This window comes from Tympanuchus pallidicinctus, unplaced genomic scaffold (assembly GCF_026119805.1).
Source record: "Tympanuchus pallidicinctus isolate F22 unplaced genomic scaffold, pur_lepc_1.0 scaffold43, whole genome shotgun sequence".
Lineage (NCBI taxonomy): Eukaryota > Metazoa > Chordata > Aves > Galliformes > Phasianidae > Tympanuchus > Tympanuchus pallidicinctus.
In genome coordinates, this window is record NW_026294762.1 from 627,461 (window position 1) to 646,880 (window position 19,420).

Consider the following 19,420-nt stretch of genomic DNA (forward strand, 5'->3'; position numbering starts at 1 on the left):
CAGGTCCCAAATTTTGGTCAAACCCCAGACAACCCATACAGCCTTGGGGAGGAGTGGCTGCAAAGCTGCCTAACAGAGAGGAACCATGGTCTGCAGAGCAGAAGGGTCTCATTTCATGAGTGACAGGATGAGGGGAAATGGCTCAGGTTGCACCAGGGGAGGTTTAGGTTGGATATCAGAACAAACTTCTTTACAGAAAGCATTGTTAAGCACTTGAATGGGCTCCCCAAGGAGGTGTGGGTGAGGCAACAGCCCTGGATATGTTTAAAAACCGTCTGGATGTGGTTCCCAGGAACATGATTTAGTGATGAACTGTTAAAGTTAGGGTAGCATAGTTAGGCTGACGGTATGGAGCGTCCAGGTCCTGGAAAGTCACTATTCAATCTCTTCAGAGCCTTCTCTTCTTCAGACTGAAGAACCCCAGCTCTCAGCCTGTCCTCACAGCAGAAGGTGCTCCAGCCCTCCAATCATCCTCGTAGCCCTCAGCTGGACCCACACCATGTCCTTCTTGTGCTGGAGCCGCAGAACTGAATGCAGTAAGCCAGGTGGGGTCTCACAAGAGCAGAGCAGGAGGGGGAGGATCACCCCCCTTGTTCTGCTGGCACGAAGAGGAGCGTCTCTTCATGCAGCCCACAATCTGGTTGGCCTTCTGGACTGCGAGCGTACACTGCTGGCTCTCACTGAGTCTTTCACCCATCAACACCCCCAAATCCTTCTCCTCAGGGCAGCTCTCAAGTCATTCTCCACCCAACCTGTATCTGTGCTTCCCATTGCCCCAACCCAGGTGCAGGAACTTGCACTTGGTCTTGTTGAACTCCAGGAGCTTGGCATGGGCCCACCTCTCCAGCCTGCCTAGCTACCACAGGATGGCATCCCTCCCCTCAGGCATGTCAATTCTCCATGCTTCCATGGCTGAGCATTCCATGATGACCAAGAGTTTTGAAGAACTTCTCCTCTCCTTCGCGGCCGCCTTCTTGACTACTCCGCTCCACATTTTTATTCTCAGAAATTCTCCTAAAAGCCTTTGCAAGAAAGTTTTATTGCAAGCTGAACGATGTGAGCTGCTGGCTGCTCTGGGATTAGCACAACCCATCACACTGGAACACAACAAAAAGTCAACAGAACTACAACTGGCAGTCAAAGAAACATGAAAAACACACAACAGGGCCTTGTAGAGGGGGGAAGAGAGGATGCCAGAGTGCGGCATACACACAGGGCCAAACTCAGACCCAGGTAAGGGAAGAAGGGTCACAGAGACAGCAGTGATTGGAAGACACGAAACAGATGAGAAAGAAGTACTCTGTGCTTCTGGAAAAGGACAGAGACTGTAAGGCTGTAGGACTGAGAGCCTGCGGCAGCCAGAGCCACAGGTAGGGCAGGGGCTGCAGTGGCCCAAGGGGGGGAGGGGGGGGCAGGAAGATGCTCCACCTTGGAACAGGAGCAGATGTGCAGGCAGGGCCTTGGCAGCGGGGCTGCAGCCAGCCAACTCTCACGGGGCACGGCCTTGTCACCAGCACTGTGCAAACCTGGGAACCGCAGCAAGGGCTTAGAGGAGCTCCTGGCAAGAAGAGATGTGCTTCCAGGGCCTCATGGGCTGGACAAGATCAGAAGGGCTCCTTTCTGCCACGGGAGCCACAAGCATTCAACAAGCACTCAGCCACATCTGCACAGGCTCTGGGAAGGAAAAAGCACTCCTCCCACTGCTGTGCTACAGGGCCCTGTTCCCCCTCCAGCTCATCACCTCCTGCCTGGCTTCCCGTGGAGATGGGAGAAAGGGAATGGCTGTGATCCTCATGCTCACACGGCCTAAGTGCCATCAGGCACCAACTCAAGAATAATTCATTGCTCTCTTTATTACATGCACGGCGCAAGGCAGCAGCCCCATCCCAGGCAGCACCAGCCCTGCTGTGTCATGGCCCGAAGAGGCAGCTCAGAAATTCAGCTAGAAATCAGCTTAAAACAGATTTATTTATTAAGATACTGGGCAATGATCTTCCAAAATCTGCAATGACAGAAGGTTATGAAGGCAGTGGACAGCTCTCTGAACCTAAGTGCTATTCATTATACAACTGCAGCCTACAATCAAGAATCCTATTTTTGCAGTTTAACTTACAATGACAGCAGTAACATAAATTTAAGACATATGCCTACTTCCAGTAAAACATAAGTTACTAACAACTGCAACAGCAAAATGCAATAACCAAACTTCAAGCAATATATTTTACACGTAACACATCTCTTTAGTATTGACTACACTGATAAAACATTCATTTTACAAAACATACACTGGTGATGCTCCAACTGAATCTTGTGCTCTATACTCCACTGAAGGTATTCAGTTAAGAAACTGCCCTTCCTTCTTTGATTCAGGATGTTATATAACATAAAGATAATTCTGAGCCCTTGATTTGGATGTTACAGAGGCCGTGTGCAGCACTCTGCCTACTCAAGTGAGCATACTCATTTATTTAATTAATCCTCCCTTCATTTGTATTGTTTTCCACTCATAGCTGGGCAATGTGGAAATGTATAAAAATAAAAAAATGTGTGCGCTTAAAAAGGAAAATACCTACAACAATCACTGAAAATAAGCCAGTATCTAACATTATAGCATCAGTGATACAGAAAGACAGAAATAGACTTACCAGTCTCTCTCTGCTAACAATCAGCAGCCCACGAGCTCCATTTATCTGAGCAAGCCTCACTTTCTCATAGAAGGTGCAGTTCCCTCGCATCACCATGGGGATTCGGTTATTAAAACCCCCATCAGGTACATCAGAAGGAGAACACAAAACAGACGCCGTCTGATCCTGCAGTTGCAAGAGTGACTGAAAAGAAAGAAAATTCTAATATATTCTTATTTTTAACCAAAAGCAAATAGCACAGGGGGGTGTCTAAAACTCAATTTAGAACTTCCAAATACTGAGGTGATAGAGCATTCTCAGAGAAACAATAGTGTTGTCCTCTGCAGTTGGCAGTGACACATTTGAGAGACTCTGGGAGTCTTTTTGCGAGTTAACTATAGACCAACCAGCCAGGAGGATGGTGCTGGTGATTCTTTAAGGAGCTACGAGATTCATCTAAGTCAGGTGTCCATGTCCTTATAGGTACAGTCAGCTTGCCATGAGTCAGCTGGGAATACCAAACAGAAAAAGTAGGACCAGAGACAATAGTGGCCTGTCACTTTACAAATATGGGCACAAACAAGGCACAGATGCCTGTCTTCAGCACCGTCGATGGGCCCTGGGATCCTGGAGCTGTGAGTTGGAGGACTATGACTGAGGAAATCATAAACTCCCAGACCTCAAACTTGTGCAGAACTTGCTAGATACACACAAGTCTATGTGGACTAATAGGCACCATTCCCAGGGTACACAAAGAACTAGCTGATGTTGTCACAAAACCTCTCTCTATTTTTTTCAACAGTCTTGAGGATTTGGAAAGGTCCTAGCAAACAGGAAAGTAGCAAGTAGTATTGTCCCAGTTTTCAAGAAGAGCAAGGAAAAAACACCCTCACAGGGCTGACAGTGCCCTGGGGTGCATGTGGCTCAGGATGGCTCCTTTCCACCAGGAAAGGAAAGGGGCTGTCCCACTCCTCCTGAACTTGAGGCGAGGCTGTACTCTATCAGAGCTGAACACAAACACAGAGCAAGCTCAGCATGCAGCACCTCTTTTATTAAATTGTATTGCTGGAGTACTTGAGGGAAGGAGGAGCTGGAGCAGGAAAGAAAGCTGGGATTAGCAGAGAGTAAGAGAAATGAAAATTTACAAAAGACAGGTCTATGGAGCACATTGGTTCCAATCCAGCATAAGCTCTTCTGGACTATATTGGCTCATGCTGAGATACTGAAATGTGTCTCCATGAATTTTTATGAGACAAGTCAACACAAAATAGCTACAAGAGGCTCCAAATATCACAAATCTTAGAGTAACTCCTAGGGCAGTCTGTCTGGATCCAGTTGAACCAGACCCCGAGTCTCTCAAACCAGCTTCATGCACTATGTGAATTGTCTGCACATTGCACTCCCACTTCTTCCACTGAAGCAATGTAATCCAGGCACCAACTTCACAGCACAGTCAGGTCAAGAGTAAGATAATTCATAGATTTATAGACTTGTTTGAGTTGGAAGGGACCTTAAAGGTCATCTATTCCAACTCCTCTGCAATGAACAGGGACATCCACAGCTTCATCTGGTGCTCAGAGTGCTATCCAACCTGACCTTGAATGTCTCCAAGGATGGGGCATCCACCACTTCTCATGAGCAACCTGTGCCAGTGCCTCCAACAACCTTATTGTTAAAAAAACAAACAAACAAACAAAAAAACACACACACACATTTTTCCTCATATCCAATCTAGAATTCTCCTCTTTAAGTTCAAAACCATTTCCCTCTGTCCTATCACAGCAGTCCCTGCTAAGAAGTCCATCCCCTTCTTTCTTACAGCCCCTCTTTAGAAACAGAAAGGCCACTTCTCAGTTTTTCCCAAGAGCCTTCTCTTTTTCAGGCTGCACAGCTCCAGCTCTCCCCTCACAGGGAGGCTGCCCCATCCCGTGGATCATTTTTGTGGTCCTCCTCTGGATGTGCTCCAACAGGTCTACACCTCTCCTGTACTGAGCACTCCACATCTGGGTGCAGTACTCCAGGTGAGGTCTCACCAGTACAGAGCAGAGAAAGAGGATGACCTCTCACCCTGCTGGCCATGCTGCTTTGGATGCAGCCCAGGATACTGCTGCCTTCCTGGGCTGGGGGCACACTGCTGACTCATGTCCAGCTGCCACCCACCAGTACACACAAGTCCTTCTTGGCAGTGCTGCATTCAATCCCTTCATCTCCCAGCTTGTAATGACAACAGAAGTTGATGGGACCCAGGTGTTTCTCTTTGGATTTAGGGTATGATTGCATGGATTTTGGCCAGATGACACGTACATTGACAGCCAAATTATCTTCTTAGAAGGTGTGGTGCTATTATAAATGGATGGAATCACTACCTAAGAGGCAACTTTACTGGTAAAAGTGAATTGAAAAGAGCATAATAGCAAAAGCCTCTCAGATCTTAAAAGATCTCTTGACAGTTCATAAATTCAAGACTTTGATATTTAATGCCTTTGGCTTTCACAAGCACAAGCTTAGCATGAACAGAGCCTTGGATAGCCCAATCTAAGGCCTTGCTTTCAAAGCTAGATCAGAAAACCTCCCCAGATCCCTTCCTTTTTTGATTTTAGTACACTTTCTACTAAAGCCACTTGAACAAGCCCATGAAGTGTGACTTGTACATATATACATTTAGCTTACAGAAATATAACCCTTCTTACAAAGGATTCCCTCAAATTAGTCTTCTTGCTTACACAGTCTGAATAACTGAGTCATGTATAATCAATCTCTGCAAAATTGAATCTTCTACAAATACAGATCAGACACAAAAACGCCGCATAATAGAGGTCAAAGAAGCAAGTGACAGTTTCCTCCTCACATTTTAGCTATTCCTCTCATCTGTTAGGAAGTGAGTTCCTGCTACTGGTGTCTCTGTACTCTTCAATTTTCTCACAAAAAAGTGGAAGAAAAAAAAAAAAAAGAATCAGTTGTCAGTTCATAGTGCTTTGGATAACAAAAACAAGTTGACACAGCTCATAATTGCTTATACCTAAGTTTAAGAGAAGAACGAAATAATAAGAAAGCACTAGTGGTCACCCAGGTATCAGGAAGAACCTGTATCTTTTCCGTACCAAAACATGAGAGCTCCTTTCCAAACACAGTTAAGTCTTATTCTCATTTATTTCGTCACCATGTGCAGAAGTATTTTTTTTGTTGTTGTTGTTTTGAACCTGAAATAGTTGCTTAGAAAGGAGTATCACCACTATAGGCTATGGAGGCTGTAACAGATAGAAAATATTTTCAAAGTAGAGCAAGCTTCAGATTTTACTAAGATATGAATTAGAATTCTCCCCTACAACAAGGGCAATTCTGAGTACATTCTTTTAGTTGGCTGGCTTGGTACTTACAGCTTTACCCAGATCATGTGGCAGATGGGCCCACTGGGAGTTGAAGAGGATACAGTAGTCCTTGCCTTTGCTGCTCCCTTTCTCTGAAAGGACATGGACCATTCCGTACTCGCAGTACACCTGAAAACAACAAGCATTCAATAGGGCTTTTTTCAATACATGCAGTACAGAAGTAATGGGCTTCACTTACTGTTGATTAGCTTGCTTCTTACTTTATAAAAGATTTTACAAAGTTCCACTATCTGCAGAGGGAGTACAGAGCAAAGTAAACATGACAGCATGCAGTGAATATAGCAGGTTAAGCACATTCTCAATTATGACATATTTGACTATTACAGAGTCTGTCTGTAAGGAGAAATGTTCCAAATACAACAAGTTCCATTTAATATCTCTATGTTTTCACCTTCCTATTCCTGCAAAACAGTGCAGGACAACAAATTCTCTATTATTTTGGTTATGTCAGAGTGCATCAAGTCTGTGTGCGTCATCTGACATCAAAATTCAGAGTTAGGGGCTAGCACAGGTTGAATGCAAACCACCAGAATTACCTGAATTCAATTATTTGGTAGTATCCAGTAAAGTGAGAAGAAAAAACCCCACTCCCTTACTGTGGAATCTTCACCTAGCTTTTTATTCTTCATGACAAACTGTTCTTTTGTTCCCTTCCCTTTTTCCCTTTGTGAGCACCAGATATATTCCCACTGTCTAACCAAGAAGCCAAACGAATGCTAGCTACAGGGCTAGCATCTGTGTAGAACCTAGTAGAATCTAGAAACTAGTATAGAATCTGCACAAGTATTTTTGTGGAGGTGATGTAGTTTTCTACTTGCACATCAAGCCCCAGGAGATAAATACCAGGCATCCAGATGCCAGGAAGAAAAACAACTGTGGAAGTATGTGCAGCTTTCCTACCACTGATTACAGAGATGGAAGTTACACGCTAGTAGTGACTTTATTTCCACATTAACTGAACAAAATAGATTATAAATGCTCTTTGTTATCAAAAATTGAGGAAGAAGTGAATCACAGTCACCAAGGTTGGAAAAGACCTCCAAGGCCATCAGTACAACCATCAGTATTTCCCCATTATACCACGTCCCTTAGTACAACATCTAAACCAAGTATATCTTACAGCTCCTGCAGCAAAAGGGCCCTGTGTGCAAGTGCTCCTGCCTGATTCCTTCTCTCTTTTCTAAGTGTGATAAAGAAATGTAAAAGGTTTCAAGATTGGAAAAAAAAAAAAACAAAAACAAAAACAAACAAACAAACAAAAAAAAACCAACACAAAAACAAACAAAAAACACCACACCACAGTTCTGGTGTGTAATTATGGCTCAACTTTCAGTCCGTTTTCATTTCACATAATTCCATTTCAAACGGAATGCATAGAGTTGAAATTAGATACTCAACTCAAAAATACAATCACGTCTCTGACCTCTCTCACCAGAGAAAGATATCCCTCCCTTCACAACGATGCCTTATTTACATCATTGCTTTTTGGCAGTACGTGTACCTGTAGAAACTGCTTTCAGGGATGAGGCACAAGGAGGGTAGAGTTCCATAAATCTCCAATGAACACCTTGAAAACTCCTTTTACTGCCATCAAATGAGACCGATGCACCAGTTTCACCAAAACAAAGTTGAATAGCCCTCTGATTTTATCATAGATTTGCTTAGGCTGGAAGGGACCTTAAAGTTCTCACCATCTGCTGTGGAGGGGGCGGAGAAAAGACCAGATCAGAAGAGTTTCCTTCTTATTGCTGCCAAATCTGATCGGGTTTAAGGGCTGTAGTTTAACCCAGCAGGCAGCCCAGCATCGCACAGCTCACACATCCCACAGTGGAATGGAGGAAAAAAAAACAAAGACAAAACCCATGCTGAGATAAAAATAGCTCACTGGGACAGAGAAGGAAGGGAAAAATCAAGGAGCTCAATGAGTGACACTCAACACAGCTGCTCACCACCAGCCAACCAGAGCTCAACTGGGCCCTGAGCAGCAGCAGACCTCCCTCCTCCCAGGTTTCTTGTTCAGCATGCAGTCATGAGGTATGGGATGTTCCTTTGGCTGGTTTGGGTCTGCTGTCCTGGCTCTGTCCCCTCCCAGCTCCTCATCCTTGTGCGCACGCACACACACACACACACACACCCAAGCTCCTCACAGGCAAGATGATACAAGAAGCTGAAACACCCTTTATACAAAGCTCTGCACAGTAACACACCACCATACAGCCCCCATGAAGATTAACCCAAATCTCAGTTGAAACCAGGGCAGCTCTCTTCTGAATATTATACATACAGCTGCCTCCAAGAACTTCAGGCAGCTTTGCAGGAGCAAGCTACCTGCAGTGGAATGGCCTTATGCATCTGAAAAACCATCAGCTTGTACAAGTGAAGTCTTGATATTTATAAGAGAGAAACTATGTATCTCTAAAATGAAAGAATAAGTATAGTACATGTTGCTACATTTCCATTAGCTAAGTATTACTGGAAGTCAGTAACAATCCCCAAGCAGCACACGGAGGACAGCAATATGCAACTGTGCTTTCTGAACAGCTCAGTGAATGCTCTTCAAAGAAATATTAGAGTTAAAGGTTCCTAAAGTGACACGCTCAGAACATTTTAGAAAGCTGTGCGCTCATGTGCCAAAAGCTAAGTAAAATGAAGGATGAGAGGAATTAAGTGGCATATGAGCAGGGCTAAAAGTAGACAAGGATGTAGGGAGTTGCACATGGTCCATGGAGGACAAAAACAAATGCGGATTAACATTCTTACAATGCAATTATCACTGAGCATCAAAGCATAACTCTGAAGTCTGTTAACAACCACTTCAAGCTTGTTATTTTCTCCCACCTCAGAAGAGTCACATGCATTAGATTCTTTCTTTCCTGCTACTGAAGGGCTCTGATGCCTTCAGCTTTTGCTTTGTTTATATCACTAGGTATCAGATAGCAAAAGTCAGGTCAAGGCAGGACAGCTGATGCACCGGGACAGCAGCAACACTTGTTACGCTTCTTAGTTTCCAGAAATCACACCATATCCTAGACCAACCTGTGAGAAGTCACTCTCCTATGCAGATCCTATACAACCTTCCCACAACCCCCCAAGGACTCTCTTCCAAGAGTTTGGAGCTCAAGCCCAGCCTGCTCCAAACACTGAAGGAAAAAACAGCAGCTCTTGAAGTTCTTTTACAATTCTTGCCTCTTACAGTACTTATGGCTTGAAAAACACTTGAGTTAAATGATGAAAGAAGGTAGGGAGGAGGAGCTCAGCCCACTGAACATCTCAAGAACCTGCAACATGAGGCACTGAGCCATCCTAGTGGCTCGTCCTTGTTTGTTCCTCTCTGCCCTGTTGACACACAGGGACCCAAACCTTTGTTCTTTCACGGAAGGAAGCAACGCATGAAGATGGAAACTGACCTTCCATAATGAAAGCACAAGCTAACACTAAAAGAGGCAATTCTTTACACTATGAGGTCATAGAAGTCTGGATGTACACGGAGAGGTTGTCTTACACATTAGGATTATAAATTTGTAAGGCAGAACCTGGAGGAGAAGATATAGATAGTGCTTTTTTTGCTATAAGTGAACCATGACCACTCCAAATTCACAGCCATCTCAGCTCAGCCAACACAACAGGCTGAGGAGCTTGACTACTAAAACAAAACAAGCTAAACAACCAATCAACCTCTAAAAACTTTTGTGGGAGTGACAAATTTTATCCTCAGTGCAACTTCCAGCACAAACCAGGCAGTGGTAACCACACCATGGCACAGGAAAAGCAAATCAGCACTTTGTCCTTGGCTTAGGAACATAGTTCCTAAGTCATAGTTACATCATTGGCAGTATTTGGTCTGTATAAATATACACAGAGAATGAAGTATTCTTTAGTCACAACTAACAAACATCCCCTGCTCTGTAAGGAACCCCAAGGACTGACATATCCATAACTCTAACAGCTGAGTGGTACAGGAACAAAGAAAACTTACACAATTAATTTTGTTTTTTTTAAATTTTGTTCAACATCTTCATCAATGACCTTGATGAGGGGATAATGGCCACCCCCAGCAAATTTGCTGATGATACGAAGTTGGGAGGATTGGCTGACACGCCTGAAGGCTGTGTTGCCGTTCAGCAAGACCTGGATAGGCTGGAGAGCTGGGCAGAAAAAAACCAGATGAGGTTTAACAAAAGCAAGCGTAGAGTCTTGTATCTGGGGAGGAAAAATTGCATGCACCGGTACAGGTTGGGGGATGAGCTGCTGGAGGGGAGCTCTGCAGAGAGGGACCTGGGTATCCTGGTGGATGACAGGTTGGCCATGAGCCAGCAGTGTGCCCTTGTGGCCAAAAAGGCCAATGGCATCCTGGGACGCATTAAAAAGAGCGTGGCCAGCAGATGGAGGGAGGTGATCCTCCCCGTCTGCTCTGCCCTGCTGAGGCCTCATCTGGAGCACTGCGCCCAGTTCTGGGCTCCCCAGTACAAAAAAGACAAGGATCTCTTGGAAAGAGTCCAGCGGAGGACCACAAAGATGGTGAGGGGCCTGGAGCATCTCTGCTATGAGGAAAGGCTGAATGAACTGGGTCTGTTCAGCCTTGAGAAAAGAAGGCTGAGAGGGGACCTGATCCAGTTCTATAAATATCTAAGGTGTGGGGGGCAGAATGGCGAGGCCGGACTCTTTTCAGTGGTGAGTGGAGACAGGACAAGGGGAAACGGCTGGAAACTGCAGCATAGGAAGTTCCGCACAAATGTGCGCAAGAACTTCTTTACAGTGAGGTGAGGAGCACTGGAACAGGCTGCCCAGGGAGGTGGTGGAGTCTCCTGCTCTGGAGATGTTCAAGACCTGCCTGGACGCCGACCTGTGCGACCTGCTGTAGGGAACTGCTTTGGCAGGGGGTTGGACTTGATGAGCTCTGGAGGTCCCTTCCAACCCCTACAATTCTGTGATTCTGTGATTAATTGCCAAGTTGCCAATGGTCTTTTTTGTTACCACTTCTTTTCTTCAAGAAATTAATCAAATTGAAAGCAGACCACCTTTTTCTTATTGGAACATACAGTGGTTATATTCCGAATTTAAGGAGAACCTATAACTTGGTCTTGTAGAGATTTGTCAGACTGTGCTCTATTTCAGGAGCACAGCTCCTTAATAAGGCATGAGCTGCATCCACTCTTACAGTAGACATTACACAAGATACGCAATAGAATTCCTAAGAGTTGAGGTACATTCTCACCTACAAACTGCATGGATCAGCTTGAAGACCAAAAATAGCAGACAGTAAACTTTCAGATAAAGAAAGCACTGATTCAACAAGCACTGCAGAGAGAGGAGAGCTTTGTACTCAATGTGACAACTCCTCGTGACGAAATTGCCAACAACCACTTTAACCCAGAACTTCAGACAGTCTTTTCAACTCTATGGATCTTCATAATTAACCACTTATTTTAAGTACAATACCTGAAAATTAGTATAGTGAACAGCAGCAGGATCTCACATACCTTACTATATTCCTCATTGGTCAAAGGCTCACTCATACTTGCTGTGGTTACAGGAGAACACCAGCGCAAGGTGAAGGAATAGTGAGAATAAGAAGGAAGTTGTATGAAAAATGGGAACTCTGATACCAGAGCATGATCTAGGGGAAACTGTACTGGTGCACTTGGACTTTTAAGATTGAACCCTTCTTCAGGAATTCCCAGATTAGTGCCTAGATTTGGGAGAGTCAGGCTTTATTAGCCACACTGCTCCCTTACCCGCTATAAATCAGAAAACAAGAAACAAACCTGGACACATCTCCCACTGTCCTTCCCCTCTCCCGGAGAAAAGAAAACACTCCCAAATTATCTTATCTCCTGGGGGGAAGACGTGGACAAACAACTACCAAGGCAAGAGTAAGCCACTGAAGATAAACAGACACAATAATTGTGGAGGTGTTAGCTTCATTCTGGAATAACCCCATTCGTCAATGACTGGTTCTCTTACCACTGTAGTGCAAGTACATAGTACATGATTGCACTCTTCCTTACCTCAAGTGAAGATGACAGACACCGTACATCATACAATCATAAACAGGCAAACAACTAAGAGATGTAAAAGCACCGCAAATATCAGAGTTGTTCATGCAAGTTTTAAACAAACTAGCTTGGGTATGAGGAAAGTATTAGAGCTTACAGCAAGTTATCTTCTTGCTGCTGCAGCAGAACCAATGCAGAACCCCAGCCAGGCTGTTCAAAGCTTGCTCAAATGTGTTATGCAGCTATTCTGCTGCACAAACTCACTAAGCAACTTGCTTACAGAAAGGCAGCATGCTGCAGTAGATGGAGCTGAAGCCAAGACCTCCAAGTATCAGTTCTCAAGCAGAAGACCCTCGTTGGCATTCCACACTGATGCAGTCACCTTTTCAAAGCTGGCAATGACCTCCATGCCAGACCTCAAACCATTCTAATACTTATTAATTTGTTGATGACATGCTGGCACTGGCAGTCCACCTGGTACAAAATGCACCAGGCAAGTGGAGATTGAGGTATGTACAGATGATGTACATGTAAGAAAAGCATAAGTTTAATGGCAGTCGGCTCAGTCTATAACTGAGGATCACTAGCAAGAGAGCAGTGAGATGACAGACAAGGAAGAGGGAGAAGTTAGGCTATTGTTTTCAGATACTACACTAATAAGACCCAAGAAGACATACTGTTCTACAGAGTACCCAGAAAGCAGCTAAGATAGTTTAATGAAATATTCAGAATGCAAAAGAGGAGAATGTAAAATACAAAAGCTACATACCATGTCACCATACAGAGTTCTATCCTTATCTGGATTGTCACAAGCGTTCATTAGACCTATGAAAGCTCACTTCACAGAGCTCTTCAGTAGTATCACAGAAAAGTTTAGGCTGGAATGGACCTTAAAGATCCTCCACCAGTTCAGGCTGCTCAGGGCCCCCTTCATGACCTCGGGCACCCACTGCTCTCTGGGCAGCAGTTCCAGTGCCTCACTGCTCTCACACGACAGAAGGAGAACGCAAGAGTCAAGTCATGCTGTGGGTTCAGCAGCAGCCACCTTTGTTTCACACCAGCCAGTTTCTCAGAGGGGCTTTATCAGCCAGTCTGACCCCAAAGCCAAGTACCCAGCTAGGAGGATCCCAGCCTCATCCCCTAGCTATGGTACTCTTCCTTAAGGACTACCTGGAGGAGCCTGCTGGTCAAACAATTCAACCAATTTTTAAGAAACGTAACGACTATGTCAGTAAAAACAGAACAAAGAAGGCTAACGTGGGAGCACTGAAAAACCATGATGGGCACAACGCCAAGGAACAGCGGCAGGGTGCAGGGCAGAACATGAACGGTGCCGCCTTCTCTCCAGCAGAACGCTGGAGGTTGGCCATTCCCACCCTGTGAGCGGCTCACCCTCTCACTGCTACCAGCGGGCCCCTCCGCACATCGTTAAAGCCCCAATAAGGAATCGCCCTACGACCGAGTGGGGCCAGGCCCACCCGCACCACAGCTCCAGCCAGCGCGACGGGACCAGCGCTGAGCTCTGCTCACAGCCGCCCCCTGCCCAACTGCTGCCTCCAACCCCCGCAAGGCAGCTCCGGCACAGAAGCCAAGGCGCTTCCAAAGCCGGCACAGCCGCTCACCTGCGGCAACGAAAGCAGAGGGAGCAGCAGGAGCAGAGCCCATCGCGCCGCCATGCCGAGTCCACCGCGCCGCCGCCCGCTTTTGTTTCTGACCGGGCCGGGCCAGGCCCCTTCCGCACCGGGTATCCCAGCAACCCGCCCCGGAAGTTCCGCCCCGGAAGTTCCGCCTCGGAAACCAAGTACCGGAAGTCCCACCTTGGCGGTCCTCAGGGAGCCAATGGCTCGCGTCAACGTGAAACGTCATTTCTGGTGGCGGTAAATGAAATGGCGAACGTCGGAGGGGGCGGCGGTGGTGCGGGCAAGATGGCGGTGAGGAGGGGGCGTTGGTGGGTGCTGGACCTGTTCTCCTAAGGGCTCCTTAGGAGCTAAGAGAGCTCTGGGTGGGTGCTGTGATTCTGTTGGGTGGTCCTGGGGTGTGGCGTGGGCGGCCCTGCCTTGCTCTGCGGCTGTGCTCTTGTGCTCGGCGGCCGCTCCTTCGTGCCTGACTTTGCTCTGCGGGCGATTTCTTCGGCAGAGTTACAAGCAGGATTGTGGGGGGAAGAAAAAAATGTAGAAGCGCTGTGATGTATGTAGCGAAGTAGGAGATGCGGTGAGGTCTGGCAGGTTTCGTTTTGAATTCGCTTTGTCTTTGTTTCTCGTCTACAGGATAAGGAGAAGAAGAAGAAGGAGAGCATTTTAGATCTCTCCAAATACATCGACAAAACGATCCGGGTGAAGTTCCAGGGTGGGAGAGAAGGTGAGTGGGCATGAGATCGGGCTGGGCTGTGTGGCTGCAGTGAGCAGCTCTGTGCGTGTGCTTCTGTCTCTCCTGTGGTCACCTCACTGTCTTTAGAGGCAGGATGGTGGCTAGTGGGTGCTTCTGTTCCTTGCAGTTTGCTGTTTTTTGGTGGGAAGCTTCTCTTCACGTTTCTGTGAATCCCCATGCTTGAATTTTATGAGCATTTCATCTGTGTGCCTTTCTTTCATCTTCTGTTTGCTGTCTTGAATTTCCTTGTATCATTTTCCAGACTTTGCGAAGGTGCACTGAAAGCAGCAAAGAAAGATGTTACAGTTCATTCACCCGTCTTCCTTCTCGTCTCTTAACTATATGTTCCTTCAGTTCTTTTCTTGTTTTAACATATTTTAGCATCTATTTTCATTGCTTTTGGGGCTGCTACGTTTCCTCTCCTTTGCCATACCTACATCTGACCATCCCAGCATGCTGGCACTGCCACCTGCAGACCATTTGTTCATCTGAAAATTAACAGTGTGCTGTGTGGGAGCTTTGCAAAACTAACTCAGTTTGTCTTTAAAGTCTGATTTACAGCTCCAGTGGGCCTGGATGCTTACAAATCTTCAAAGTTACTTGTATGCATGCTGTTAAGTGTGGGATAACTTTGTTTTCTTTTATTCTAGTTCTTGTGTGATTGACAATTCCACTGAATCTATTGGTTTAGATTTTCTTCACAGAAAAATTATGTTAATTACCCATGTGATCTTCATGTAGTGCCTAGGACTGTAAGAGTCTCTTCCTTGATTTAATTTGGTAGCAATATAGTAATGCTAATGGTACTAATTAGGTATTTTTCAATACAAGAACTCATTCTGTGTAGCCCTGCAATTTATTTACTGTCTAGTCTTGAAGAATTGTGTTCTGTTTTAAACTAATGCCGTTGGTATTAGTATGATATATCCTACAGGTGTAGGACGTTCCTATAAAGCTAAGATGATCCATCCTCCAATTGTCCTTCTGGACTATATTTGTCTAAGGAAAGTACTGGTCTTAGTTTGTCTTTCCTCTTCTGTAGGGATCTTTTATTTGTAATATTTGCTTATTTGCTATGTTGAGGTTTTCTTGAAAAGCACATGAAATTGGCAGTAAGCTCTAAATTTTTTTTAAGGCATCCATGCTTCTGGAACTGATTGGGGAAAAAAAGAAATGAAGCTTCAGTTGAAACAATTTGGGGTCTTGTGCGTTTAGATTTTGATAGAGGGCACTGTTTAATGTTGCTGTTAGTTGGTAACCTTGCTCAAAGAAGAGAACTGAACTGGAGAACTGAGGGTGTCCTGTGCATGATTCTGTGTTGCTGTGTTTCTAGTTCTGATCTCTAATCATTCTGTTGTATGTGGTCTTTAATAGCAAGTGGTGTCTTGAAAGGATTTGACCCTCTACTGAACCTTGTGCTTGATGGTACCATTGAATATATGCGAGGTAAGTAATACACAGTCTGTGTAAGTCTGCTTTCCCTTAACAGTACTTGGTAGCTTGGGGATTCATGATCCTTGAAGTCCCTTCCAACCCTGGCCATTCTGTGATCACCCTGTATCCCCAAGAGCAATTGGTTTTAAAAGAAAATTGAAAGTTCTGTGAATGAATGGCCAGAATCTGTACATTGACTTATCTGAGCTCAGAGTTGTAACAGCAGCTAAGCATAAAGGAGGGGGTAAGATAAACCAAGTAAGTTTTACCACGTTTTCTGTGGTACAGCATTGTTATCATAGTACAGTTTGGGTTGGAAGGAGCCTTAGACATCATCCAGCTCTGGCCCCTTGCCTTAGGCAGGGGCACCTCCCTGTAGACCAGGTTGTTCACAACCCCATCCAGCCTGGCCTTAAATGCTTCCGAGGTGGGGGCATCCACAACCTCTCTGGGCAACTTGTGTCTGTCTCACCACCCTCATAGTACAGAATTTCCTCCTAATATCTACCCTCTTCCAGCTTAAAGCCATTTCCCTTTGTTATGCCCTTATAAGTCCTTCCCCTGTAGGGTAGCTTTCCTGTAGGCCCCTTCAGGTACTGGAAGGCCACTCTAAGGTGCCCCTGGAGCCTTAGATTCTCCAGGCTGAAAAGCTCCAGCTCACAGTCTGCCTCTCTAAGGGATGTGCTCCAGCTATCTGATCATCTTCAAGGCCTTTTGTTAGTCTTTGCTTGAGCTCCTATGCAACTTATTTGGTACTCCTGTTCTTTTAAGTTTGAATGAAGTCATTCCCTTCAGATAAGGCAGTTGGTTTTTACTTTCTGGTACTGCTGGAGAGATGACAGTTTTGTGCAAAGTGTGAAGAGTGTTTCAGTAAGAGTTATTATCTTACTGTCCTGTAAACTCTACTGTAAGTACATTCTTTTCATTTCCATGGAACTGAAGCCTTCTGTGGCTGCTTTGAGCTAATAGAGCTGTGATTTTTTGTTTGTTTGTTTGTTTGTTTTCATAAAATCATAGAATATTTGCAGTTGGAAGTGACCCACAAGGACCATCAAAGCCAATTCCTGGTTCCATGCAGCACCACCCAAAATCTACACTCTGTGTCTGAGAGTGTTGTTGAAAGACTACTTGAACAGCTTGGGGCTGTGCCCACTGCCCTGGGCAGCTGTTTCTTGCCCTCTGCAATCCTGATGCTCCTGAACCCTCCTGTCGTTCCCTTGGTCTCTGTTGCTGTCCCCAGAGAGCAGCACTGCCCCTCTGCTCTCTGTGAGAAAATGCAGCTGCCATGAGGATTCCCCTCAGCCTCCTCTGCTGGACTGAATAAACTCAGGGCCCTCAGCCACTCCTCATACATCTTACCTTCCAGACCCTTCACCATCTTTGTAGCCATCCTTTGGATACACTGATAGTTTTATGTCCTTACAACATGCGGTGTCCAAACCTGCATGCAGTAGTCGAGGCGAGGCTGCACAAGTGCAGGGTAAAGTCATAGAGTGATTTAGGTTGCAAGGGACATTTAAGGATCACAGATTTCCAACCCTTCCACTAGATCAAGCTGCCCAAAGCCTCACCCAGTCTGTCTTTGAATACATCCAAGGCTTCTGCAGGCAGTCTGTACCTGTGCCACATTGTATTCACAGTAAAGATTTTTTTTCTTAATAACTGTCTTTTAGCTTAAAATTCATACTACTTGCCCTATCACTACACTCCTTGTCAGAGTTCCTCAGTACCTTTTCTGTATGCCCCCTTTAGGTACTGGAAGGCTGCTATAAGGTCTCCCTGGTGCCCTCTCCAGGCTGAATGGCACAAGTCTCTCCCAGCCTTTCTTTGTTACAGAGGTTCTCGAGACCTCATGTTTCTTTGTGGCCTCCTCTGGTCCTGCTCTAGTGGGTCTGTATCTGTGAATATGTCAGCACTTGAAGGAGCACAGAATTGGTTCTTGCTGGGCTGCTTGTCTGTTCCTATGCACAGCTTCTTCTGGTTTGGTCTAGGAATAGACAACCAAAAGATTTCTGGTTACTGCACTTTGAATTCAGGGTTTTCTGATTTTCACTGACTCCAGAATGTTTGCCCACAATGTCATTTGAAATAGGAATTGGGACTGTTGTTTTTTTTCCCCTCCCACTCTTTTTTGTCACTTGTATCTGTGCTTTTGATTGGAATGAATGAAGGGACCTTTGAATTATTTAAAAAAATTTATGTTCTGCTTTGCATACAAAGTGGAGTACTTTGTCACTCAGTAACAAGTGCTGCTTTGAGAACTAATGAATCAGTAATGTGCTGTAGTTATCAGATATTACTGCTGCATCACTTTTAATAGTCTGTGCTCAATAAAACAGTGCTGAAAAGTCTGGAAAAATTGTGGGTTTTTTCTTTTTTTTTTTCTTCTTTTTTCCAGTTGATGGAATTTATTATATTATCTTCCTTAGGTTTCCATTGTAACTAGAGATCTCTGCTTTTCAGACCCAGATGATCAATACAAATTAACAGAAGACACACGTCAGCTGGGACTTGTGGTCTGCAGAGGGACTTCTGTGGTTCTCATTTGCCCACAGGATGGAATGGAAGCGATTCCCAACCCTTTCATTCAGCAGCAAGATGGATAATGGCTCTGGGCTGTCATTGAAGACTTTTTGGGTGCAAATCATTGGAGGAAACTATCAGTGTGTGAGAAGTTTCATGTTTTTGGAGAGAAGTTTGAATGCATGTTTACTAGTGTGAAAGAGCAGTTGACTTTCATTTTTGTGGCTTTTTGTGAACAGGAAGAGAATGAGATGTAATGTGCAAGGCACAAGTTCTGATTAATTTACTCCCCCCCTCCCCCCAAATAAATGTGAAGCTCTACATTAAGAGCTGAGACGAGAATATTCTGCCTATGAATTGTCAGAAACCCTCCTGGTATTGTGAGTCTTGAAACCACCACATAAAATTAGTACATATTTCTCTGAACGCTGGTCATTTGATCTACATTTTTAAGTACATTAGAATGTATTTGAATTAATCTGAATACATTGGAACTTGTTTTTTTTCCCTCTTAGATGTCATTACTCAGCTGGGGAGCGTTTTGCGTCGTGTTTTAGGCCTCCTCCTGGTGAGTTAATCTCTGTTGCCTCCCTGCTCCAGTACAAGGAAGACAGTTACTTTGATCGCATGGTATCACCTTTACAAGCTGTGTAGCTAAGAAGGTATTTTTTAGCACTTGTTGCAAATCTTTTGGGCTGTCATTGTGAATTGGAAGGCTCTCAATTTTTAAATAAAGACTGGAGTCCCTCGTCAGGTTATTGTCTCAGCTGGGTGATACAAACATGGAAGTGTGTTTGCTAGTGGGAATTGTAGGGGAGGAATTATTAAGATCCTAATGTTCAATGGAAGCAGTGTCTGGAAATACTGCATATTTTTTTTATACTGTAGCTATCTACTTGTGGTTGCACTTGTTATAATTTGATTTGTAAGTAAACTTTTTTTATTTCTTCACAAGTAGCAAGATTTGAGGAGTTGTGAACAAATAAATACAAATTAAACTGTTCCTAAATGTCTGATTGTTAGTCTGATAAAAGTGCTCTACAGCTGCCATTGCAGGTTTGCACACTGTACAAATCTAAAGAGTGTT

General features: G+C 44.8%; 2 protein-coding genes across 6 annotated transcripts in view; one reads left to right on the forward strand and one right to left on the reverse strand.

The window, feature by feature from the left end:
* SPPL2B (signal peptide peptidase like 2B) overlaps positions 1-13,783 on the reverse strand; it is a 36,786-nt gene extending 23,003 nt beyond the window's left edge. For all 4 annotated transcript variants that reach the window (XM_052702193.1, XM_052702192.1, XM_052702191.1 and 1 more), the window contains exons 1-3: positions 13,632-13,783; positions 6,002-6,121; positions 2,646-2,828 (exon numbers count right to left, since the gene is read on the reverse strand). In XM_052702193.1, coding sequence (XP_052558153.1) covers positions 2,646-2,828; positions 6,002-6,121; positions 13,632-13,685 — 357 coding nt within the window. In that variant the 5' untranslated portion in view covers positions 13,686-13,783. The remainder of the gene's footprint in view (positions 1-2,645; positions 2,829-6,001; positions 6,122-13,631) is intronic.
* A 28-nt stretch (positions 13,784-13,811) lies between these two features.
* On the forward strand, positions 13,812-19,336 carry LSM7 (LSM7 homolog, U6 small nuclear RNA and mRNA degradation associated). 2 transcript variants are annotated; one of them, XM_052702202.1, is made up of 4 exons: positions 13,812-13,940; positions 14,277-14,367; positions 15,751-15,822; positions 17,563-18,169. In XM_052702202.1, exons 1-4 carry the CDS (start codon positions 13,896-13,898, stop codon positions 17,580-17,582), a joined length of 228 nt encoding a protein of 75 aa, XP_052558162.1. In that variant the 5' UTR covers positions 13,812-13,895; the 3' UTR covers positions 17,583-18,169. The 2 variants fall into 2 exon arrangements, with proteins under 2 accessions (XP_052558162.1, XP_052558161.1); XM_052702201.1 differs by lacking the exon at positions 17,563-18,169 and adding an exon at positions 18,274-19,336 and having other exon boundaries at positions 13,822-13,940.
* Positions 19,337-19,420: the final 84 nt, after the last annotated feature.